General features: G+C 45.8%; 1 protein-coding gene across 1 annotated transcript in view; it reads right to left on the reverse strand.

The window, feature by feature from the left end:
- The window catches only part of AFG3L2 (AFG3 like matrix AAA peptidase subunit 2), a 48,566-nt gene that overhangs the window by 3,989 nt on the left and 17,844 nt on the right, over window positions 1-26,733 (reverse strand). Inside the window, exons 8-16 of the mRNA XM_007974712.3 lie at window positions 25,998-26,271; window positions 23,741-23,878; window positions 20,037-20,190; window positions 18,328-18,435; window positions 18,107-18,232; window positions 15,370-15,480; window positions 11,338-11,453; window positions 6,730-6,930; window positions 4,179-4,373 (exon numbers count right to left, since the gene is read on the reverse strand). Coding sequence (XP_007972903.1) covers window positions 4,179-4,373; window positions 6,730-6,930; window positions 11,338-11,453; window positions 15,370-15,480; window positions 18,107-18,232; window positions 18,328-18,435; window positions 20,037-20,190; window positions 23,741-23,878; window positions 25,998-26,271 — 1,423 coding nt within the window. The remainder of the gene's footprint in view (window positions 1-4,178; window positions 4,374-6,729; window positions 6,931-11,337; window positions 11,454-15,369; window positions 15,481-18,106; window positions 18,233-18,327; window positions 18,436-20,036; window positions 20,191-23,740; window positions 23,879-25,997; window positions 26,272-26,733) is intronic.

Below are 26,733 nucleotides of genomic sequence, written 5' to 3' on the forward strand. Positions count from 1 at the left end.
CACAGCTTACTGTAGCCTCTAGCCTCAAGTTCCTGGACTCAGGTGATCCTCCCACCTCAGCCTCCAAGTGGCTGGGATTACAGGTACACGCCACCATACCAGGTTCATTTTTAATATTTTTAGTAGAGATGGGGTTTCACCATGTTGCCCAGGCTAGTCTCCAATTCCTGGGCTCAACTGATCCACCCACCTCAGCCTCCCAAAATGCTGGGATTATAGACATGTGCCACAGTGCCTGGCCAAAATATTATTTCAACATGTGATGATACAAAACATGATCGAGGTTTTTTAACATTCCTTTCTTCATGCTGAATCTTCAGTAACCAGCATGCACCTGACACATAACAGGTCTTGATTCACAGTGGCCACCACGGGCTCCGCAGCCCTCTGCAGCTGCCTAGCAGGGCCGCACAGGCTCAAGGAGAGGGGAACCACCAGGGCTTCGCAGGCAGGACACCTGGGTCAGACCCTGGCTCTGCCGCTTACCCACTGTATGACCCTAAGCAAAGCTACTGCTCTCTCTCCGTAACAGCTTCTTCACCTGAAACTCATGTAAGAGGTCTCTGTTAGCCACCTCATGAGGTCACAGGGTTTTCAGAAAGGAAGCCTCAGGCAGTGCCTGGTACACAGGTGCTGGGTGAATGCTGGCAAGCCCTCAGGTGCGCACTCCATGCCCTCGCAGAGTCTGCAAGGTAATGGTTTCAGGAGCACAGGCCCCAGCCCCTCTCTTCTCCATAGCCTCCCTATCTCCTGGCTGGCTCTGCAGTATTCTGCACGTGGCTCATTTTCTCTGATGGACCAGAAAGTACTTCAAAACTTAGTGTTTCAAGAGCCTCACCATGCTAACCCAATTGTCCTTTCAATAAACAGACCTTGGTTGTGCTGCGTGAGTCGTGTGAGTATAGGCGCTGGGACTGTGGATGGGCAGGATAACTGGAGAGATTCTCACAGCACTGCAGACCTCCTCAGTGCCTCACAGAGAGCTCATCCGCACTGGGTTCTTCTGCCTTCCTGTCCTTCACAGCTCAGCACCTGGCTATCTGGCAACCCTGACCCCTGTTCATATTTCGATTTCAAATGCGCCTTGCTCAAATTCTCTTGGGTGTTGAGACCAAACCCTTTATCACTCCCTTTCCTCCCCGTGCCCAGGGATGCCTTGGAGTCATTCTCAGGCTTTCTTCTCTTTTGTTCTCTATGAAGTCCTGGTTTTCCAGCTCTGCCTTTGCCTTTTTATTTCCATGACCATCCCTGCAGGCACCACCTGAGGAGTGCTGAGATGCTCCGCTGCTTCCAAGCTGGTCTGGTCTGTGTTCCTGTTCCAATCTCGCTGGCATGCTGACGCCACACTCTCCTGAAATTATCTTTCATCATTTCTGCTCAAGATTCTTTAAGGACTCCTTTAAGAACTACTATAAAATAAGGAGGCTGGGTTAGATCTTTTTTTTTTTTTTTTTTGGAGATGGAGTTTCGCTCTGTCGCCCAGGCTGGAGTGCAGTGGCGTGATCTCGGCTCGCTGCAAACTCCGCCTCCCGGGTTCATGCCATTCTCCTGCCTCAACCTCCCAAATAGCTGGGACTACAGGTGCCCGCCACCACGCCCGGCTAATTTTTTTTGCATTTTTAGTAGAGATGGGGTTTCGCCGTATTAGCCAAGATGGTCTCGATCTCCTGACCTCGTGATCTGCCCGCCTCTGCCTCCCAAAGTGCTGCAATTACAGCCGTGAGCCACTGCGCCCAGCAATCATTTTTAAGATCACTTCTACTTCTAAAGCTGTATGCCTCAGCTTTCTACCTAGCTCTGGAGGGCCTGGGACTTGTGAGAGGAAAATAAAATCTCGGGACTCTAAACTCATTATGCCAAGGGGAAAAGTTAAGCTTGGAAACTGCACAAGAACTGCCTTCCTTTTGTTCCTAAAGAGACGGTTGCAAAGACAGAAACCATTTATCTCCCCAGGTGTCCTCCCCAACTCATTGCTCATAAGGAAATTCCTTGTGGGCCCTAAAACCTTTACCCTGAAACAAAGTTCTGCTGGACCTCACCCTGACAATGTAAGTTAACAGCTTATCTCACAGGAACAGACAAAGACCAGACCAGAAATCAACCCTCTAATAACCTGAGACAAAGGCGTATTTGACTCCTCCTTCTACTCTATGTTTACTTTATTGCATGTAAAATGTGGATTTACTGAACAAGAGATGCATGCGTAACTGACATCCCTCTACCCCTCCTTTCACGTGTCACGTGGTTCAGTGGGCGAAAATCAAGAATGCGACCACTCACCTCACCGCCTACCCTCCCCTTTTTCCCCTTCCTCCTTCCCTTCCTGCCACTCTTTCCTGTTTAAATATTCAAGCCCTCAAAGCTCTCTATGGAAAAAGCAAAGGCCACAGAGCCCACTGTAACTGGTGTTTCTTTTTCCCTGGGTATATCCTCAACTTTGACAAAACAAACCTCTAAGCTGACAGAGCTCTGTCTCAGCCCCTCTTGGGTCTACAGGGTCCACCACCCGCAACTGCAGCAGGCTCAGGGCTGCCCCCGGGCTCCACGCCGCACACTCCTCCTTCCCCTTCCTTCCGCTCTGTGACCTGCTCATCCTTCTGGGTACCTCGGCCCTATCTCCTACAGAGCCTGCCTGGACCACTCTGCCCACGCTGGACTCTCCTTCCTCAACGCCCTGCTGCTGCTTTCCGGTGTTTTGGGGATGCCGGCGCCCACTCATTTCACTGCACACTTTTGTAAACTGACAGCATGGATTCTTCTGCATCGCCTAACATAGCTTCTTGAAGACTTGCTGACTGAACAGCACAATCTTAGTGAAACTGCCTTTGCAAAATTATAACAGGAAGAGAAATTTGGCATGGCTGACTGCCTCTTGCTTCTAGCCTCACACGCTGCCCTCGCTCTTTCCCAGTTGTGGGCCAAACTAACTTCGGGAGGAATTTATAGTTTAAATGATAATAACACTTCCCCAAAACTAAACTGCCCTTGTAAAACTAATGAAAGGCCACCAAGTTAGGAGGATGAGAGGAGTCTCAATTCTACTAAGATGTAGGCATGGTTAAGTAATTACCAGCCATTATTCTGGAGGTCAGACTTGCAACTTCCCCAATGACTCCTGCAGATAATAACATCTCTATTGTAAAACTAAGGCTTGGCCTTTTGAGATAGCTTTTCAGCTTTTTGCATTTCTGACAACCAGTGGCTCCACCTGGGCTCACCAACTGGTCCTGTGGCCCCCCCCAGGATCTGACTCGCACAGGAGGACAGCTTCCACACCTCCGCCCCAGTCAAACAGCATTCGCCACTCCCTGGCCCTTACCCGCCAAACTGTTCTTGAAAAGCCCTGGTCTCCACGGAGACTGATTTGAGTAATAATAATAACTCCAGGCTGCCATTCGGTCAGCTCCGCATGAATTAAGCTCTTTCCCTACTGCAATTCCCCTGTCTTGAGAAACTGGCTGTACCTGGGCTGCAGGCAAAATGAATCTATTAGGTAGCTGTGTCAATCCCTTATAAAAGGCTTTTTCATTTGTGCTTTTCTCATTAGAGTATAGAATATTCAAAGCTTTTTAAAATTCTAGTTTTTTTTCCACATGGACTCTGGAAAATTAAGAGGTTACCAAATGCGAGAAATCCACTGAGTTCAGAAAGGGTCCTTTACTTTTGTAGGTGCTATCAAACGAGGCACAACAACGACAAACACAATGCTTTCTCGTGGAAACTAATCAGCAAGCCACAAGGTGATGTTCACGCACCAATTTCCTACTTATCAGTTCGGCTGCGTCTTTTACTTGCCCTTTCATCTTTCACTACCTATTTATTTTCGAGGTGAAAAACAATGGTAAACCAGGCAATCATGCTTCTCATTAGGAGTACTGTGAACTATCTGGTGAGGGAGTCCTGATTTGTTTACTTTGTGGTTACTGACAGACTTCATTAACCATTCAGTCATATTCCTAAGAGTCACAGGAGCCGGGACAGTGTCAACTTCTGCTCACCACCACATTGCAACCCCCCCATGAAGACAGAGCAGACAATGAAACATCAGAATGAATGGACCTATGGGTGAGCGAGAGAGAGGGAATTCTGCAGTCCACAATCCAACCAAAACAGTCCATCTATCACTTCAATCTTTTTTTGCAAAACTGTAAAGAATTATTCCCACAAGTGGCACCTACCTTCTCCACGTCGGCTTTCTTCTCTGTGAGAAGAGCTACTGTTCTTTTATAAGCATCATTAATAAGGATTCGTACTTCATCATCTATCAATCTTGCAGTGGCTTCACTGTAAGGTTTCTCCAATACCATGTCCCCCTGACGTGGGAGGTCAAAGGAGATTTGCCCAACCTTTTCATTCATGCCAAACTGAACAATCTGAAAAATACATGATTAGCAGTGGTTATATATGACTGCTGTTCAACCAGACAAACCCTGCACAGCAGCCCGAGCCAGCTAAAGTGCACAAGGGTTCTCCGTGTAGCCAGCCACAGCAGCACGGTGCTTTAAACTCACAACTAGAAACAGAGCCAGAAGCCCAGGCATAACACCCACAACAAAGTTAGGATGCAGATCCCAACAACTGTATGACATTACTACCTGGTTTCTTTTGTTTTTCTTTTTAGGCAGTCTTGGTCTGTTGCCCAGGTTGTAGTGCAGCAGCACCATCTTGGCTCATTGCAACCTCTACGTCCCGAGTACAAGCAATTCTCGTGCCTCAGCCTCCCAAGTAGCTGGGATTATAGGCATCCGCCACCACTCCCGGCTAATTTTTCTATTTTTAGTAGAGATGGGTTTCCGTCATGTTGGCCAGGCTGGTCTTGAACTCCTAACCTCAGGTGATCTGCCCACCTCCGCCTCCCAAAGTGCTGGGATTACAGGCGTGAGCCACCCTGCCCAGCCACTACCTGGTTTCTTTTTGTTTTTGTTTTGAGACAGGGTTTTGTTCTGTCGCCCAGGCTGGAATGCAGTGCATGATCATAGCTCACTGCGGCATTGACCTCCTGGGCTCAAAATATCCTCCCACCTCAGCTTCCCAAAGTGCTGGGATTACAGGCGTGAGCCACCGAGCCTGGCCTGATATTACTATCTGTACAAGGGAAACAAGAGAAGAAGCAAGATGCATCTGCGGACCTGAAGAAACAGAACCCCCAGCTGCCAACACGTTCTTCCCAGGAAGGGTGGTATGCCACTCACGCTGCGAACACGAGAGACCGGAAGGGCACCTGCATTTCCCCGTTCACCGAGTCCATGGGGCCCAGGGGACAGTCTGAAGAGGCTCATCCAGTGTGGACCCATGAGCCCCCAAAACTAATCAGCACCACATAGGAGGAGACTTCTGAAAGTAAGACCCAAACTGATTGGAAAAAAGAGAAGGCCCAGATAAGAGTGGGGATCAAAAATAGCCAGGGGTGCTCGAAGGGAGGAAACCACATTCCTAACACTTCACAAACACAGCCAGAAAAACTCCTGGACCTCCTCCTGCCTGAGAGCAGCAAAACAAATTTCATGTAAAAATACGCAATAGAAAAATCCCTTATAAAGTTATAAGAAAAAAATCAGCTGAATAATGTCTCCAGATAAGAAAAGTGGGATGAAAAGATGTGTCAATACTACAGAGGAAATTCATATCTTAGTACTTTAAAATAGGCTAAAAGAAATCAGGGAAATGACACATGATATGAAAGATCTACTTAAATCACAGCTAGAAAAGCTTCAATGAGGTGCTAGAAAGAAATACGTATCAAAGCCACCACACCCGGCCTGAAATAAACTTTAAATATTGTACTAAAAAAAGGTTTCTCAGGGCCGGGCGCAGTGGCTCACGCCTGTAATCCCAGCACTTTGGGAGGCTCAGGCAGGCAGATCACGAGGTCAGGAGATCAAGACCATCCTGGCTAACACAGTGAAACCCCTCCACTAAAAATACAAAAAAGTAGCTGGGCGTGGTGGCAGGCGCCTGTGGTCCCAGCTACTCAGGAGGTTGAGGCAGGAGAATGGCATGAACCCAAGAGGTGGGGCTTGCAGTGAGCCAAGATGGTGCCACTGCACTCCAGCCTGGGCAACAGAGCAAGACGCAGTCTCAAAAAAAAAGTTTCTCAGACAAGCGCAGTGGCTCATACCTGTAATCCTAGCACTTTTGAGAGGCGGAGGAGGGTGGATCACCTGAGGTCGGGAGTTCAAGACCAGCCTAACCAACATGGAGAAACCCCGTCTCTATTAAAAATACAAAACTAGCCGGGTGTGGTGGCACATGCTTGTAGTAACAGCTGCTCGAGAGGCTGAGGCAGAATGGCTTGAACCTGGGAGGTGGAGGTTGCGGTGAGCCGAGATTGCACCACTGTACTCTAGCCTGAGCAACAAGGGCAAAACTCTGTATCAAAAAAAAAATTTAGCCAGGCATGGTGGCGTGTGCCTGTAATCCCAGCAACTCAGGAGGCTGAGGCAGGAGAATCACTTGAACCCGGGAGGCCGAGGTTGCAGTGAGCCAAGATAGAGCCACTGCACTGCAGCCTGGGTGACAGAGGGAGACTGTGTCTCCAAAAAAAAAAAAGGTTTCTCTTCATAAGTTTCAATTGCTTTAAAAATGGACTTCTTTTAAGAGATAATCCTTGCCTAAAAAGCCTCAAACAGTGAAGCAACAATAATATTGTTTCAGAGCCATTCATGGAATGTCAATTTCTCATGCAAATATGAACAAATGAGGAGGAAATGCCCTCCTTCATATACTCACTTGGGCATATGCACTCTGAGTTACTTTTCTCAAGTCATCTTGAGCACCAGTTGTAATTCTTCCAAAGAAGATTTCTTCAGAGACTCGACCACCTAAAGTCATACACATCCTATCCAAGAGCTGCTCTTTGGTATAGAGGTATTGTTCTTTTGGTAAATACTGAGCATAACCTAGTCCTTTGCCACGTGGGATGATGGATACCTGGTAAGTAGAAAACACAGTGTTGAAGATCCTACTACAGATGAAGACTTGATCAAAACATCTGTGTATAAACAGATAAACTCAGTGACTAAAAATAAGCACAAGAGCCACACAGTCCATCAGCCTTGGTGGGATGTGATCTAGTAGCAGTGACTGCTCAGGAGGGATATTCTCTCTCAGGATAGTTTCACCTTAGATTTTTGTTGCTGTTTTTGTTTCTGAGATTGAGTTGCTCTGTCTCCCAGGCTAGACTGCAGTGGCAGGATCTCAACTCACTGCAACCTCCACCTCCCAGGTTCAAGCAATTCTTCTGCCTCAGCCTCCTGAGTAGCTCAGATCACAGGTGCCCACCACCAGGCCCAGCTAATTTTTGTATTTTCAGTGGAGAAGGGTTTCACCAAGTTGGTCAGGCTGGTCTCGAACTCCTGACCTCGTGATCCTCCTGCCTCAGCCTCCCAAAGTGCTGGGATTACAGGCATGAGCCACTGTGCCCAGCTTCACCTTCGAGTTCTAAATGGCTTTTTTTTTTTTTTTAAATATAAAAACAGGGTCTCACTTTGCTACCCGGGATGGTCTTTAAACTCCTGACTTCAAGCATTTCTCCCACCTTGACCTCCCAAAGTGCTAGGATTACAGGCATGCGCCACCACACCCAGCAAATTTCCTTTTTTCTTTTTTTGAGACGGAATCTTGCTCTGTTGCCCAGGCTGCAGTGCAGTGGCACGATCTCGGCTCATTGCAAGCTCTGCCTCCCGGGTTCACACCATTCTCCTGCCTCAGCCTCCCAAGTAGCTAAGACTATAGGTGCCCGCCACCATGCCTGGCTAATTGTTTTGTATTTTTAGTAGAGACGGGGTTTCATCGTGTTAGCCAGGATGGTCTCGATCTCCTGACCTTGTGATCCACCCGCCTCAGCCTCCCAAAGTGCTGGGATTACAGGCGTGAGCTACCGCGCCCAGCCCAATTTCTTGTCTTTTTGTAAAACTCAATTGAAAGTATTCTATCTTGACATTCTGACAGTTCTGATGCTGTGCAAGCGTGCGGGCTTCATTCAACTCCACTGTCAGACGTGGCCACATCCTCCTTCAAAGGAAGGAGGGTACAGCAGGCCAAGATGCTCGGCAGCCTTTCCAGTCCTCTTTTCCAATTACGTAAATTCCTTTAATTTTTAAAAAATTCAGTTTATTGGCCAGGTGCGGTGGCTCACGCCTGTAATCCCAGCACTTTGGGAGGCCGAGGCGGGCGGATCATGAGGTCAGGAGATCGAGACCATCCTGGCGAACACAGTGAAACCCCGTCTCTACTGAAAATACAAAAAAGTTAGCCGGGCGTGGTGGTGGGCGCCTGTAGTCCCAGCTTCTAGGGAGGCTGAGGCAGGAGAATGGTGTGAACCCAGGAGGCGGTGGACTTGCAGTGGGCGGAGATGGCACCAATACACTCCAGCCTGGGTGACAGAGCGAGACTCCGTCTCAAAAAAAAAAAAAAAAAAAAAAAATTCAGTTTATTGAGAGATGACATATATGGTTAAATGCACCCATGTGAAGTGTAGAGTTCAATGAGTTTTGACAAACATAATGTCAAGCCACAATTAAGATACAGAATATTCTCATTATGCCCAGAAAGTTCCCTTGCACCCATTGGCAGAGTCTTTCTCTCCACACCCAACCTCAGACAACCACAGACATGCTTTCTGTCCCTACAGATTAGTTTAGCTTCCAGAACTGCAAATAAATGAAATCGTATGGCACATACTTCATTGTGTTTGGTCTCTTTCCCTGTTTTTGAGATCCATAGATACTGTTGTGTGTATTAATAGTCATTCATTTTTATTTTTACTGCTGTGTGGCACTCCACTGCTACAAACATACCAAATATCCATTTCATTCTTGATGCAAGTCAGGGTTATTTTCAGTTTACTGATACTATAAATAAAGTAGTAACAGTCTTTGCGTGGACACAGGTTTTTGTTTGTCTTGGGGAAATAAGAGTCGAATTGTTTGGTCACATGGAAGTGTTTGTCTACTTATAAGAAACTGCCAAACTGTTTTCCAAAACAATGGTACCACTTTACATTCCTTTTTTTGGCAGAGTCTCATTCTGTCCCCTGGGCTGGAGTACAGTGGCACGATCTCTGCTCACTGCAGCCTCCGCCTCTTGGGTTCAAGTGATCCTCCCAGATTCCAGTGATTCTCCTGCCTCAGTTTCCCGAGTAGCTGGGACTATAGGCGCTCACCACATCTGGCTAATTTTTCTATTTGTACCAGAGACGGGTTTTGCCATGTTGGCCAGGCTGGTCTCAAACTCCGAACCTCAAGCAATCTGCCCGCCTCGGCCTCCCAAAGTGCGGGGATCACAGGCGTGAGCCACTGCATCCGGCCCCATTTTACATTCCTATCAACAACATGCGTGCATTTCAACTGCTCCATATCCTTATGAACAATGAAGACTGTCTCTTTTTCATTTTAACCATTCCAGGAAGTATGTTCAATAGCTCATTACGGGTGAATTTGCATGTCCCTGATGAATAATGATATACCCTGTGTGTGCTTAATGCCCACTCATATACCTTCTGGGAAATGCATGTTTAAATCTTTCACCCACTGTTTTACTGGGTTGTTTTCTTATTATTGAACTCTAAGAGTTCTTTATATGTTCTAGATACAAGTCCTTGCAGTACATATAATATATATATGTACTGCATATATATATACACACACACACACATATTGTCCTATATATGTACTGCAAGTATTTTCAGAGGGTGTGGCTTGCCTTTTTATTTTCTCAATCTGGTCTTTCAAAGAAAGAGAGTCTTAAATTTTGATGAGATCCCATTTGTCAACTTTTTCTTTTGTGGCTCATGCTTTTTGTGTCCCAAGAAATTTCCGCATACTCAAGGCCACAAAGATTTTTACCTGTATTTTCTCCTAGAAGTTTTATGGTTTTAGTTTTTATGATTTCAAATAATTTTTTGCATATGATGCAAGGGTTAATGGTCACCATTTTTCCTATGAATACTCTGTTGCCAGAACCACCTGCAGATAAGACAATTCCTCCCCCTTGAATCATCCTGGTACCTCTGTTGGAAATCAATGAACCAAAAGTTTGTGGTTCACTTTCCAGGCTCCATCCCACTGGCCACTGGCCTGTGTGCCAGTCCTCCTATCAGCACCACACTCTCATCGCTGTAGCTGCACACAGTCTCACTACTGGGGTGAGTAACTTACACTGTTCCACCCATTACCTAGAGGACCTTGGTCTAGCGGTAGCATCAGCGCCTAGAAAAGGCATCCGTTTCTTAGCAGACTGGGAAAGGGAGTCTCTCCTTCCCTGGGGGAGTTAGAGAAGACTCTGCTCCACCACCTCTTGTGGATGACCTGACACCAGTCAGGCCCGCCCGCAGTTATCCGGAGGCCCGACCGTCTCTCTGTGATGCTGTGTGTCAGTGGTCATGCTCCTGGTCTACTTTCATGTTCCACCCTGTACACCTGGCTCTGCCTTTTAAACAGCAGTAGCAGAATTAGTGAAAGCACTAAAAGTCTTTGAAATGCAGAAGTAATGGCGTAAGCTGTCTCCTCTCTCTCTCTGCCTCGGCTGCCAAACAGGGAAGGGCCCCCTGTCCAGTGGACATGTGACTCACGTCTTATCTATCACTGGAGATGGCTCACATGCCTTACCCTGCCCCCTGGTATTGTATCCAATAAATAACAGCGCAGCCTGGCATTTGGGGCCACTACCAGTCTCTGTACCTTGGTGGTAGTTGTCCCCCGGGCCCAGCTGTCTTTTCTTCTCTTTGTCTTGTGTCTTTATTTCTACGATCTCATCTCCACACACGAGGAGAAAAACCCACAGACCCTGTAGGGCTGGTCCCTACAACCCTTTTGCCAGGCTCTCTGGATACACTGTGCATGTGTAGTTTAGTGGTCGGCCTGGGATTTGGGCAGTTCCTACTCAGATTCGGGCCTTGCCCCTTGGTAGTTTGCTTCTGGGATTTTCCTGTTAAATTTCCAGTATTCTTCAAGTCCTGGACTATCTCCTCTACCACCTCAGGATAGTAAAGCCTATGTCTCATACCACTGTAGTGTGGAGATTATGAAAAACCCTCAGGTAAGAAAGCCACAGGCTCCCAGTTCAAATCCACTGTAGCTGTTGCTTTATAGGAGCAAACTCTCCTCCAGCTCTGGCCTGCTTTTGGATACTCTGTAGTCCCTTTAAATAATTTTCTGTCCAAATTTTATATTTATCTATGGGACGGTTTGTGCAACCACGGTTACCAGAAGTTTTGGCTAAAGCCTTCTAAATACCATTTCTTTCTCCTTCGCAGGAGTATATCTTGCTTCTTGAGTGGCTGCAGCGACCAGCTGCTCACACGTGCTCTGGCTGCCTAGTGCAGCCACCCTGCTTCACCTTTAAAAGCGGGTCTGCGTGCTCCAGATACCAGCCGGCAACCGCATGGCCTGCTTCATGGTATGCCACGGTCTTCTTCTCCTCAGGCTGCAGAACCTGCGTTTTCTTCTCTAAGCCTAACAAAATAACAACAAAAAAACCCAAGCCACTGTTTTAGTGACACTGACATTAAAAGACAGTTATACAGTGCTATACATTGCCTTACCTAAAATGGGGTTTGGAGATATAAGTCCTTGCAGGACATATAAAGGACAATATTTTTTATATATATATATATATATGCAGTACACATATATTGTCCTTTATATATATATATATATATGCACAGTACATATATATTGTCCTTTATATGTACTGCAAGTATTTTCAGAGGGTGTAGCTTGCCTTTTTATTTTCTTAACTGTCTTTCAAAGAAAGAGAGTCTGCCTGTCACAATCCAAAAATTCCTAATGAAGGCCGGGCGCAGCGGCTCACGCCTGTAATCCCAGCACTTTGGGAGGCCGAGGTGGGCCGATCACTTGAGGTGAGGAGTTTGAGACCAGCCTGGCCAACATGGTGAAACCCCGTCTCTACTAAATATACAAAATTAGCCAGGCGTGGTGGTGAGTGCCTGTACTTCCAGCGACTAGGGAGGCTGGGGCAGGAGAATCATTTGAACCCAGGGGGCGGAGGTTGCAGTGAACTGAGATCATGCCACTGTACTCCAGCCTGGGCTACAGAATGAGACTCTGTCTCAAAAAAAAAAAAAAAAAAAAAAAAAAAAGTTAAAATTAAAAAAAAAAAATCAAATAGAATTCCCAATGTCAGAATAAAAGCAAAAGGTCAAGCTCAAAATACAACTACAGCAAAAATGCACTCACTCCCCCATCCCCAGGCCTGCTTTCTCACTTTTAAGCCACACACCCTGTGTTTTGGGAAACAAATTGAAATGTAAAATAAAATTCAGCATTGAGGTCATTTTAAAACACACAAAATTACAGAAACCAAAACTCCGGAAAGGTCTTCAGTGCATAGTCTAGGTGTTCAGAATTATCAAATACTGGGCACATGAAGATGCCTGCCGTAAGACACTACCTGTTGTCCATTCTGCTGGAAGGCAGAAGAGTCTGAGAAAGCAGGGAGCCAGTTCAAGACCCGGAGCTACCCCACATGGAGCCAGCCAGGCTGATGCTGGCGCACCCTCACCTAACCAGCCGGCCCTGGGGCGCACAGCGAGCCACAGAAGTGGCAGAGCAGACCCAGAGGGCAAACCCCAGAGACACAGGGCCCACACGACCCATGCTGGAGCCCACGTCCACCACAGTGCTGGCCGGACTCCAGTCTGAGCAGGGTTCTTCTCTGGCCTGGATCCGTACCTCTGTGCTGTAAAAACTACCTGCGCTATTTGTACTAAACAAATCATCACACAGTGGCAAAAGTAGTTTTGCCGTGTTCATGGTAATCCACCTGAAAAAATTTCTCAGCTGATGTTAAGGAAACTGGAAGACAAAAACAAAAGCTGTGTTCCCAATGACACAACCCAACAGAAACACATGCCACAGGGCAGGGAGTTACAAAACAGGAGTTAAGTCTGTCTGCCTGATGAGCACTTCTGGCTTATCTGTAAAAACAGAAGCCTTTCCCCACAGTTCACCTCAGGAGTCATTCATTTTCTCAGTGCCTATCTCACTACACAACGCTGCCTGCGGGGCCAGCAACTGCCTCAGAGCGAAACCTGCGACTGGGTGGCTGCCTGCTCTGCTCCCCACCCCTCTGATCATTCTCCTTAACCTAAAAAAAGGCATACACAGTTTTCACCTGTCTCTACAGTGAATTATTATATTTTGCTTCATTCCATTCACAACTCTTATCATCTGAGGTTCTTCTTTTCAATAACAAATTTATAAAATAAGAGGTCTGGTGATTCATTCATTCAATCATTGTTTACTGAGCACCTATCCCCAGCGAACCACATTGCTCTACCAGCCTCTACGTCCTCACTGGAAGCCCCACTAGTCTGGTTTTGTACCCTCTACTCAGCTGAACTGTCAAAAGTCACCCTAACACCCTCACTGCCAAATCCAAAGTTCCTCTTCCTCCTCCACACCCCTGTGCCTCGCCCTGCTGCTGGCACCTCATCTCCTGTCCCCTCCAGCCTACAGGTCCCTGTTACTGGCACATCTTCCTCGCTTGTCTGCTGACGCACCTTCAGTGCTTATGGTACACCATGATCACTTGTGACCCTGCTGACACACCTCTCCCCTCGTACCAAATGTGGGCACTGGGTAACATTTCCTCTGCAACTCCCTCTCTCCCAGGGAAGTGGCTCCGAGTGCCCTAATCGCCCACCTCACTCCACTTGGCACACCCTGGGACCACCACTGACTGTTCCCAAGTCACATACGCATACACTACCCCGGCTCACAGGCAGGACTGCTCATTCTTTACGAGCCAGCTGCCTCTGTGAGTGCCCCACGCTCCTGCAGTCTCTCAAGTCTGTCCTCGTTTCTTTTACGGCTGTCACTGGTGCTCCCCCATGCTAAGCGGTGGGCTCACGGTACTCACAGTGATGACTGCAAGGTTCTCTGCCTCTAGATGCTACCCTCCTCTTTAAAGCTAGATTCATTCTCCTAAAATACCACTGGTCATTATGTTACTTAGTGGCTCACACCTGTAATTCCAGCACTTTGGGAGGCCGAGGCAGGCAGATCACCTGAGGTCAGGAGATCGAGACCAGCCTGGCCAACATGGTGAAACCCCATCTCTACTAAAAATACAAAAATCAGCCAGGCGTGGTGGCAGGTGCCTGTAATAGCAGCTACTCAGAAGGCTGTTCATTTGAACCCTGGAGGCGGAGGTTGCAATGAGCCGAGATTGTGCCACTGAACCCCAGCCTGGGTGACAGAATGAGAACCTGTCTCAAAAAAACAAAAAAAACCCAAAAAAACCCACCTTAATTCAATACTGGCCATAGGACAAAATTGTAAAAGCCTCTGAGCTTAACATTCAAGGCTTTCCAAAACTGACCAGTTTACTCTCCCTCTCTACACACAGGGTAGGTAGCCTGCCTCAAGTCCATTCTGCCAGGTCACTTCCAGGCCACACCCAGTTCTGTCCTGGGCCGGGGCACACCCCTCCTCTTCTGTGGAACTCTGCCTGGCGCAGGGCACCCCCTCCTTTGAATGCCGGAGGAATTGAATTGCTACGTGCCTTTGGGGATTATAATCAGAAGCCTTACGGAATGTTAAGAAAACGCGTGCTCCCCCTGTGCTGCCTGAGGAAGCACTGCCAGCTCCACGCCTGTTACAGTTATTTTATTATTATTATTATTTTATTTATTTATTTATTTATTTTTTGGGGGGGAGACGGAGTCTCACTCTGTTGCCCAGGCTGGAGTGCAATGGTGTGATCTTGGCTCACCACCACCTCTGCCTCCCAGGTTCAAGCAATTCTCCTGCCTCAGCCTCCCAAGCAGCTGGGACTTCAAGTACGCGCCACCACCTGCACTTGTATTTTTAATAGAGATAGGGCTTCACTATGTTGGCCAGTCTGGTCTCAAACTCCTGACCTCGTGATCTGCCCACCTCGGCCTCCCAAAGTGCTGGGATTACAGGCGTGAGCCACCGGGCCAGGCTGTTACAGTATTTTACAACCATCACCTGTATCTAGCACAGAGCACCTCTAACTCATGTGATGAAACTTTTGTAAACAGGAAGGTTGTGAGCTTTTTAACAAACTTGATTGGTATAATTCATGGGTAGACACCTCACCGCTGGCTGCCTGTGTAAGCAAAGCATTTGTGAGCTGCCATCTCAAACTCACCCAGCACCACAGACCTCCATGCAGAGGGCAGGTGGCAGGGGATGGTGGGGAAAGAAGGAAGAGAGGCAGGGGAGGCATGGGAGGGGCCGTGACACCAAGAGAACACAAGTATGGTGAGCCCCAGGGCTGGGCGGATACACTTTCTTTGCTTTCAGTTCTTGCCCAGAGAAATCCCTGGCCTCAAATTCATTTTATCAGCCTTTCTACTTGAGTTATGTTCAGTTTCCTTACCACCAATCACTCGCTCAATTGCCTGTTCAAAGTGTTTCTGATTTATGGAATCTGATAGGTGCCTTGCAGCAATCAACGCAGCTTCATTACAGACATTAGCAACATCAGCACCTAAAAAATGAACATAGAACAGCTTACCCACCGAAATACGCCCAAACTGATCAGTCAAATCCATAGTTAATTTTTAAGTCAGCAGTACAATGAATGGGTTTTGTGTAAATATAATTGTTTGACTCATGATAACCCTAAGCTATTCTAGCATTTAATGTAAGCCTGGTATAATTCTGGCCCTCTGAACTAAGATGAAAGTATTAGTAGTCAATAGATAAATACAGGCAACTATTTACCTTAACAGACAATATGGCTCACATAATAGCAAACTAAGATAGCATCTAAAAATGCTCATTTAAATAACTGAGTTCTATCACCTGTGTTGGGAAAATGGCTTGCATAGATATTAAGTGAAGTACTGATGTATGATGAGAAACCTAATTTTTATAATCACCTAGTACACTCAGTGAAACAACTAAATTTAAATATAGCTAAAAGCTTGTCAAATGCTTTTTAGATCCATCTCTTTAACTTTGCAGCTAAGGATATGGTAGCACAAATAAGCCACAGCACACCATCTGTGTTAATTAAACAAATATTAAAACATTATAAATTTCAAAGACAAGTAAAAAGTTAGGACCCCTGAAACAAGATGATCATCTTGTGACCATACTATTGTACATAATCTTTTCATACTTCTCAAACTGTTCTATTTCATTTTGTGTTTAGAAGGAGAGAAAGGCCGGGCGCGGTGGCTCAAGCCTGTAATCCCAGCACTTTGGGAGGCCGAGACGGGCGGATCACGAGGTCAGGAGATCGAGACCATCCTGGCTAACACGGTGAAACCCTGTCTCTACTAAAAATACAAAAAACTAGCCGGGCGAGGTCGCGGGCGCCTGTAGTCCCAGCTACTCGGGAGGCTGAGGCAGGAGAATGGCGTGAACCCGGGAGGCGGAGCTTGCAGTGAGCTGAGATCCGGCCACTGCACTCCAGCCTGGGTGACAGAGCAAGACTCCGTCTCAAAAAAAAAAAAAAAGAAAAAAGAAGGAGAGAAATAGGGAATAGGAAAGGACCATATTTTACATTAAAAAATTATTGGAATAAGCACATGAAAAAATGCTCAACATCACCAGTCATTAGAGAAATGCAAATCAAAACAGCAGTGAGATGCCAAATCACGCCAGCTAAGATGGCTGTAATAAAAAAAGACAGTGACTAGTGCTGGCAAGGATGTGGAGGAACTGGGACCCTCACACGTTACTGGTGGGAATGTAAAATGGCACAGGTAATTAAAACAACCTGGCGGTTCCTCAAAAAGTTAGAGATACAATATGACCCAGCAATTCCACTTCTAGGTATTTACCAAGAGAAACAACATGACCACGAAAAATCTGTACACCAAAGTTCATGGCAGCATTATTCATAATAGCCAAAAACTGGAAACAGCCCACATGGCCATCAACTGATGGGTGGATCAACAAGATGTGGAATAGCCAAACAATGGCACATTTACTTGGTCACGAACAGGAATGATGTTCTGATACCTGCCATGATTTGGATCAATCCTGTTCATTATGTTAAGTGAACATAAGCCAGGCACAAAAGACCACGTTTTTATTTTATTTTATTTTACTGGAGATGGAGTTTTGCTCGTCGCCCAGGCTGGAGTACAATGGCGCAATCTCGGCTCACTGCAACCTCCACCTTCTGGGTTCAAGCAATTCTCCTGCTTCAGCCTCCCAAGTAGCTGGGATTACAAGCCCCCACCCCAACCACACCCAGCTAATTTTCGTATTTTTAGTAGAGACGGGGTTTTGCCCTGTTGGCCAGGCTGGTCTCGAACTCCTGACCTCAGGTGATCCACCTGCCTTGGACTCCCAAAGTGCTGGAAATACAGGTGTGAGCCACCGCATCCAGCCCAAAATGTTTTAAAATTATAGTGATGGTTGTACAACCCTGTAAATATACTAGAAACCATTAATTGTACACTTTACACAGGTGATTTTTAGTTAACTTTATTTCAATAGAGCTTTTAAAAAAACACTTAGGAATAATTCCTACAATATTTATAGAAAAAAATGACACACTGTCAGCAATTTGTCACAAAATACTCCAGAGGAAGCAGAAAGAGACGAGGGCATAGGTAAAAGGAAGGGTGGATGGGAATTAGTAATTGTTCCCGAAACCAGGTGACAGGTACAGATGGTTTCATTACACCATTCCCTCAAAATCTGTGTACGTTTGAAATTTCCTGTAATAACAAAGTAAAAATAGTCAGGCACCGTGGCTCATGGTTATAATCCCAGCAGTTTGGGAGGCCGAGGCAGGAGGATCACTTAAAGCCAGGAGTTTCAGGCCAGTCTGTGCAAAATAAGACCCTGTCTCCACAAAATCAGAAAATTAGCTGGGCATGGTGGTACATGCCTATAGTCCCAGCTACTCGCAAGGCTGAGGCAGGAGGATCACTCCAGCCCAGAAGGTTGAGGCTACAGTAGGCTATGATTACACCACTCAGTCCAGCCTGTGCAGTAAAGCAAGATCCTGTCTCAAAAAAAATAAAATTGGGAATATAAACTTAGGTAGCCCACAGTAAAGAAGTGAAAAGGTAAGAAAGTAAACTGGTACCTGGTAACTGTTCCCGATTTTAATACACTTCTAAATAGAGTCCTCGTTACTTTCCACTCACCTGAAAACCCTGGAGTTAAAGATGCCAGTTTTCTTGCCAATTTATCCTTCTCCAGAGTACTGTCCAGTTTTAGTGGTCGGAGGTGAACTTTGAAAATAGAAGCTCTTCCTTTTATGTCTGGTGGTCCTTTAGAAACCATTTTTAAGGAAAAGAAAATCATATTGAAACAGTCACACCTATACTCATGAGCATTGGACCTGCCCCAGCAAACATCATCTCACCAATAAAGATCTGCCTGTCGAAACGCCCCGGCCTAAGCAGCGCAGGGTCCAGGATATCTGGTCGATTAGTGCCGGCCAAAATGACGACATTTGTTGTTGTATTAAAACCTGAAAGGTAACAAAAATGCAAACACTATTAAATGACAAGAGGCAGAAAGCAACAGTGCACCATCAGGAACATATGAGCACCGCAAATTCATAGCTACAGTAAACACATTTTCTATTCATTATCCAGTGGGTTTTTGTTGTTGTTGTTTGAGAAGGAGTTTCACTCTTGTCCAGGCTGGAGTGCAGTGGCATGATCTCCGCTCACTGCAACCTCTGCCTCTCGGGTTCAAGCGATTCTCCTGCCTTAGCCTCCCGAGTAGCTGGGACTACAGGCGTGCCCCACCACACCTAGGTAATTTTTGCATTTTTAGTAGAGATAGGGGTTCTCCATGTTGGTCAGGCTGGTCTCAAACACCTGACCTCAGGTGATCCACCTGCCTGGGCCTCCCAAAAGTGCTGAGATTACAGGTGTGAACCACCACCCCGGCCTATCCAGTGTTTTTTAAGTTACAAACTTGAATTATTTTTCTTACTATTCAGCTTGTCCTTGAAAATAATCATATGTTAGACTTAAAATTTTAAGAGTAAATTTCCTAAAGACAAATGACCAAATATTTAAATTTATTTAACTACAAATTTAGAAGATAACGTCAATTTAAAAAATGTCTTAAAATCAGATTAAATTTGCAAAGGATGTCTCTGACACACTGGGCCACAGGACAACCAACTGCCTATCTGAAGGCAGAGATCAACCTCTACCTCCCACCTCTTCTCCACACTCAAGCGGCTCCGTGTTACTGCCCATTCTCAATGTAAATGCCATGGTCCCAGGCCCTTCACCCTCAGGACCCTGGCACGGCAGGATCTCCTGGGTGAATTTCCCTCAGATGTGGTGCTCCAATGTGAACGCAACATGGGCTGACCATTGCGGGAGGAAGGAGGATCTCTACCTTCTTATTCTGACCCTATGCCTGGCTTCGTCATTGAAGTCAGTTCAGTTCTGGCACTGTGCTTCCCCTTTCTGCACAACCAACCAAGCATCCACATTTTTATCTTCCAGCAGGAAGAACACATGACATCCTGAGAAGTGCCTTACCTAAATAAAAGAAAAGCTTGCTAGCATGGAAAGCCGGCTACTCTCTTAGTAAAAAAGTATTTGAAATTTGCTAAATTCACACTGGGTTAGGCTTAGATTTTCCTTGTGCTTCAGAAACGGTGATGATTTAGAGAATGAGATGGTAATTCTTTTGTGACTCATTTCACCAATTCTTCTCTTATTCAAACACCAGACACAAACAGCATGTTAACACCAATATTAAGTTATGCAGGCTGCCAGGAAAAAAATATCTTGCTATTATTTATATTAGTGAAAAAGAGCCTTGTAAAAGAATTGTTTGTTTTAGGGAATGCTTTTTTTTGTTTGTGATACTCAATATTGGAATAAGGACTCTCATTTTGGGCACATGAAAGGCATAAGAAAGTGCAGCTTAAACTCAGGAGGCTGAGGCAGGAGGATCGCTTGAACTCAGCGGTCAGAGGATGCAGTGAGCCGAAATCACATCACTACCCTCCAGCCTGGACGACAGAGCCAGACTCCATCTCAAAAAAAAAAAAAAAAAACAAAAAGTGCAGTTAAAGATACAAAAGCCTTGACCACTCACCATCCATCTCCACCAGCAGCTGGTTCAGTGTGTTCTCCTGCTCACTCTGCCCTCCAAAGTTGCCTCTTCCTCTCTTTCTTCCCACCGCATCAATTTCATCGATGAAGAGGATGCAAGGGGCATTCTTCCGAGCAAGGGCAAATAAGTCTCGAACCTTGGCAAAAACAGAAAGAGAGTCATTTGACCAGAGAATATTATTTATCCTCTGAATAAGAAATGAAATAAATCGGCCGGGCACAGTGGCTCATGCCTGTAATCCCGGCACTTTGGGAGGCCGAGGCGGGTGGATCACCTGAGGTCAGGAGTTCAAGACCAGCCTGACCAACATGGAGAAACCCCGTTTCTACTAAAAATACAAAATTAGCCAGGCATGGTGGCGCATGCCTGTGATCCCAGCTACTCAGGAGGCTGAGGCAGAAGAATCACTTGAACTGGGAGGCAGAGGTTGCAGTGAGCTGAGATCGCGCCATTGCACTCCAGCCTGGGTGACAAGAGTGAAACTCTGTCTCAAAACACAGCAACAACAACAAAAAGAAATGAAATAAATCTTCAGCTTCCATGTGCAGACAATCTTTCTGTGATACACACTGTAAGGTACATTTTTTTAAAGAGTTACAAGTAGCAAAGCGGCGGCAAATGAGGAGTAACCGGGGTAACTGACTTAAGGTAAGCAAATCTTTCTCAGATCCCATAAATTACTGTGTATGTAATAAACACTGATAATATCTGCTATTTTTGTAATACCAACAAATTAACATTACATATATGCCTACACAAAGACAATACAGTAGAGCTGTAAACTTTACATTGAGTTGAAAAGTTCAGACTTCTCTAGGGTTCACATTTCACGCCTAAGGCAGTTATTAACAAGCTGGGACTATTAAGGGGTCTACGCAATCACACACGTACAATGAAGCCAAAGACCATCCAAGCTCACCAGCTCATCCCCAAAGAGGGGGTGACAGCTTCGTCCGCCACCCACCCCACCACAGACCATCCTGATAGCACAATACCCTCAGACAAACCTGCAGTCGGGAGGAGGAAGAGCCACTGAGTGCCTCACCATCCGTCACTTGCCCCTTTAGGGAGCGTCAGAGACAACTCTCCACCCGCCCACTCCCACCCCCACCCCCACCCCCCACTTCACTGGCCAGAAGTCCAGGTCTTCCTGCCTGGATTTCTGGATGTTCATTCCTACACTGCTCTGAACACATCTCCTAAAATAACTCGCATCCTTCTCCAGCCTCCCCTCTGAACCCCAGATCTGTGATCTACAGACCCACACCTTCAAACTATATCCATCCTGTCCTGGCATGAACAGGAACTCAGCTATTCCAGCAAGTCTTAAGCAGGAGTCTGCATCTTCCCCTACAGGCTGGCTGGGGCTGGAGTCCATCTCACACCCCACTGCTGCTACCAAAATGACTGCTGGAAAAGCCCCTGCTTGCTGAGGCTCAGGCCTCGTGGCAGGCACTCCACCCCGCTGTGCCGTGGGTCTCCCCGTGGGACATCACTATGTCCTCAGTGATTTCCATCCATGTGACTCCCGGTCTCTCAGTTCCCTGGCCACCTCTTCATTCACCTTTTATTTCACTCTGACAAGAACAGCACTGACAAGGTTGCCTTTTAAACCACCATCTTCAAGTCATCTCCTCTCTGAGCACCCCTCCTATCATCTGGCCCCACACACACACTCAGGTATCTCATGCCAACTCTTTACCACTTCTCAGCTCTCCAACCCACCAGGCCCACCCTTCCCCACCACCACCCACAGCTCCTCTCCTGTCTTCAATTTCCCCCCATCCATATTATATCTCACGGCCCATCATCATAAATGCCCAACTCCCCATCATTCCCTATTTTTCTATGACTTACCTGCACAACAACAGCAAAGTGTGAAATAGATTTGAAGGTGAGGCCGGACATGGTGGCTCACACCTGTAATCCCAGCACTTTAGGAGGCTAAGGCGGGTGCATCACCTGAAGTCAGGAGTTCAACACCAGCCTGGCCAACATACTGAAACCCCATCTCTACTAAAAACACAAAAATTAGCTGGGCATGGTGGTAGGCACCTATAATCCCAGCTACTAGGGAGGCTGAGGCAGAATCACTTGAACCCAGGAGGCAGAGGTCACGCCACTGCACTCCAGCCTGGGCGACAGAGCAAGACTCTATCTCAGGAAAAAAAAAAAAGCCTCTTACAATTCAACAACCAAAAAAAAAACCAATTAAAAAATGGGCAAAGGATCTGAATAGACGTCTCTCCAAGGAAGATATAAAAATATACAAATGGCCAATATGCACATACAAGATGTTCAACATCACTCCTCATCGTGGAAATGCAAATCAAAGCCACGAGATACTATGTCACACCCACTAAGGAGGCTGTCATTAAAAATTAGACAATAACCAGTGTTGGTGAGGGCAGGGAAACATCAGAGCCCCTTACACACTGCTGGTAGGATGGAAAATGGGCAAGTAGTTTGGAAAACAGTCTGGTGGTTCCTTAAAATGTTAAACATAGAGTTACCATTCGAAAACATTGTGTTAAGTGAAAGAAATCAGGCATAAAAAACCACATATTGTATAATTTCATTTACATAGAATGTCTGTACTAGGAAACTCTGCTGTGTAGTTTGCTTAGGACTCCCAATTTACATTTTTTTTTTTTTTTTTTGAGATGGAGTCTCGCTCCGTCACCCAGGCTGGAGTGCAGTGGTGAGATCTCAGCTCACTGCAAGCTCTGCCTCCCAGGTTCACGCCATTCTCCTGCCTCAGCCTCCCGAGTAGCTGGGACTACATGCACCCGCCACCACGCCCGGCTAGTTTTGTTTTTGTATTTTTAGTAGAGACAGGGTTTCACCGTGTTAGCTAGGATGGTCTCGATCTCCTGACCTTGTGATCCGCCCGCCTCGGCCTCCCAAAGTGTTGGGATTACAGGCATGAGCCACCGTGCCCGGTCAGGATTTCTTCTTGATGTAATGGAAATGTTGTAAAACTGATTGTGGTGATGGCTGCACAAATCTGTGAATTACTAAAAGCTACTGAATCATATACGTCACAGACATCAATTGTTTGGTATGTCAATTATATCTCAATAAACGTTGTCACCAAAAAAAAAAAAAAAAAAAAAAAAATCCACCAATAAAGCAAATTCTTTTTTTTTTTTTTTTTTTTTTTTGAGACAGCGTCTCACTCTGTCGCCCAGGCTGGAATGCAGTGGTGTGATCTCGATTCACTGCAACTTCTGCCGCCTGGGTTCAAGAGATACTCCTGCCTCAGCCTCCGAAATAGCTGGGATCATAGGCACGCATGACCACGCCTGGTTAATTTTTCTACTTTTAGCAGAGACAGGGTTTCGCCATGTTGGCCACGCTGGTCTCGAACTCCTGACTTCAAGCGTTCCGCCCACTTCAGCCTCCCAAAGTGCTGGGATTACAGGCATGAGTCACCGCGCCAAGCCATCAATTCTTGAAATTGGTCTAATATAGGTAGCAGACTGCAGTCCTAGCTGGTGCGAGGGAAGGTGGGGTAGAAGTCGCAGGCCTTGCTGAAGGCTTAGGCCTGGAGGAGAGCTCAGGCCATGGACTGGTGAGAGGTCACTCTAGCACTCTAGGGGGAAGGGCCATCTCTAGCAAGTCCCCCCATCTGTGGGGAAGTGGTGGGTATCAGGAAGCTGTCATCAGAACAGAATGAGACTCACTCTAGCTGGGCCCACGCCAACGAACATCTCCAGAAACTCGGATCCACTAACGGTGATGAAAGGGACATTGGCTTCTCCAGCTGTGGCCTTAGCTAGCAGCGTCTTCCCAGTGCCTGGAGGACCAGTGAGAATGGCGCCCTTCAGATATTAAAAAAGAAATTACATTTAATGAGAATTTCAGAAAAGTAAATTGTGTATCCGCAAATAATTCCAAGGTATTATTCTGTCTCTAAATCTTATTGATATACATTAAATATTAAACATTTGTGCTATGGTAGAACATTTTTATATTAGTAAGAATAAGAAAAAGATTATCAAAAATATTTTGTTACAAAAAATTTGGTAACAATGTGAAATTTAAAATATTTCCTTTTTTTCCTAGTGCTGATTTTTAGACCTTTAATCTAACGGTATGTAAAGGGCGACTTAGGCTAGGAATATACTAATAAACCCGCTAAGGTTTACTTAAATAATTCAAGAAGACACAAACACCACACTCCTGATTTATGTAATTCTTTTACTCTTTACAAGTAAAATTAGTTTTTGAGCTCAAATAATTAATGAACTCAACTTCTGACTTAACTTTCATGTACAAATCAGCACATTTTTAGCATGGTTGGACATGCAACTTAAAACCTAACTGTGAATTTATTTCCACTGACCACCCACAAACAGTGTTCTCTCTTATTTATAAATAGACATACTACCACACTACCATATCCACATACTGTGAGGAGGCAGATAATATGGTCAAATGATATTTTTTCTAGGCTTTGTAATAAGACCTTAAAGTATTTTTAAAATTTGCTTTTCGTCTTTAAAAGTTTCACAAATGAAGTAGAAATCTAACGACCAATGACGAACTTAACTACAAAGAAAGAATGTGTTTGCTCAAACAATACACTTTTTTTTTTTTTTTTTTGAGATGGAGTTTCACTCTTGTTGTCCAGGCCGGAGTGCAATGGCAAGATCTCGGCTCACTGCAACCTCCGCCTCCCAGGTTGAAGCGATTCTCCTGCCTCCGTCTCTTAAGCAGCTGGGATTACAGGCACACACCACCATGCCCAGCTACTTGTTTGTATTTTCAGTAGAAACGGGGTTTCACCATGTTGGCCAGGCTGGTCTCGAACTCCTAACCTCAGGTGATCCACCTACCTTGGCCTCCCAAAGTGCTGGGATTACAGGTGTGAGCCACCACACCTGGCCATACACAACTAAAATAATAGCTAGGTGTGATGTAAATGGATACTAAGTAACAGAAAGTTATAAATTCATAAAATATGACTTTTTATCCATAGAAGCGAGACATAAAAATCAAGGAAATAATGATTACCTTTCAAAGGATTCCTTTAAAGTAAAATTTATTAATGGACTTTAAAGGCCGGGCGCGGTGGCTCACGCCTGTAATCCCAGCACTTTGGGAGTATACATATACATTTTTATTTTTATTTTTTATTTTTATTTTATTTTTTTTTGAGGCGGAGTCTCGCTCTGTCGCCCAGGCTGGAGCGCAGTGGTGCGATCTCGGCTCACTGCAAGCTCCGCCTCCCGGGTTTACGCCATTCTCCTGCCTCAGCCTCCCGAGTAGCTGGGACCACAGGTGCCCGCCACCTCGTCCGGCTAGTTTTTTGTATTTTTAGTAGAGACGGGGTTTCACCATTCACAGGATGGTCTCGATCTCCTGACCTTGTGATCAGCCCGCCTTGGCCTCCCAAAGTGCTGGGATTACAGGCGTGAGCCACCACACCCGGCCAGTTTTTATTCATTCACTTTTTATTTATTTAATTAACAGCTGATCCATTTTAACAAATAGGAAGTTACTGCCCCACGCCTAGCCCTATGGGCACCAAGCCCTATAGGGTAGAGCCCACCACTAGCAGAGTCCACATTCATCCCTCGAAGGGACACTGGGTGACAGCAGCGTGTGACATGGTCAGTGAGCTACTGCGGCCCTACAGTTGCTGAGAGATAGGGCATCTAAATCAGATTGGAGGAAGAGGGAAGATGAATCAAGAAAAGTCTTCCAAGAGGAGGTAACACAGATATTTTCAGGAATACATACACTATACAAGACACATTCACACAGAAAAACTGACCCAACACGATCCTCGAGTTGGGCAGAGGCTAACCTAGTGAGCTGAGAAAGAGGAAGGACAGGAAAACAGCTATCTATAATAAGTAATCAAACTTCACAAAATTGTAACTTCAGAGATCAAGAAACACTTCAAAAAGTTAATCTGCTAAAAGTTCATTTTACCTTTGGGATTTTCGCTCCTAAGTCTTGATACTGCTTTGGGTTTTTCAAGAAATTCACAAATTCCATGATCTCTAGCTTGGCCTCCTCACAGCCAGCCACATCTTTGAACTTCACATCAATTTCATCCTTTAAGACCTTGGCAGTGGTTTCTCCGACACTGAAGAGTCCGCCCATCCCGCGGCCTGTCCGGCCGATGCCAGCAGGCCCTCTTCTGATGGTGTAGAGCAGGAAGGCGATGATGAGCACCGTGGGCAGCATGCTCAGCAGAAAAGAGCTGGGGACACAGCGCAACACGGGTTAGGACCGGCTGCTCGCCTCCAGCTTTCACATGTGCTGCAAGGTATCAATATAAACATACATAGCTACATCAAGGTATACCTTCCGCACTTAATACAAATGAGGGTAACTTGCCAAGGCAACAGAATTCCCAAATAAATTCCATGGCAACCAACTCTTGAAATAAATGGAGCATCTGCCCAGACTTTAAGTGGGGTAACTAGCATGGTCTTATTAAAGACAACCCCCAAAGAAGTTCTGATGAGAGAAGAATCACCTAAAAATCCCGGAAAACTCTGTGAAATATAAACATAAATGACAGTTCAAAGATGGGAATGCCATTCTTTGATACAAAGGGGTTCTTTATGCTAAAATCCTTCCAAAGGTCAATGCATGGAATGTTAATACCCCAAACCACTGCTTAATCAAGGTAAGTATAAATGTGTAGAAATGAATGAAT

The sequence above is a fragment of the Chlorocebus sabaeus genome, chromosome 18, assembly GCF_047675955.1.
Source record: "Chlorocebus sabaeus isolate Y175 chromosome 18, mChlSab1.0.hap1, whole genome shotgun sequence".
Taxonomy (NCBI): Eukaryota; Metazoa; Chordata; class Mammalia; order Primates; family Cercopithecidae; genus Chlorocebus; species Chlorocebus sabaeus.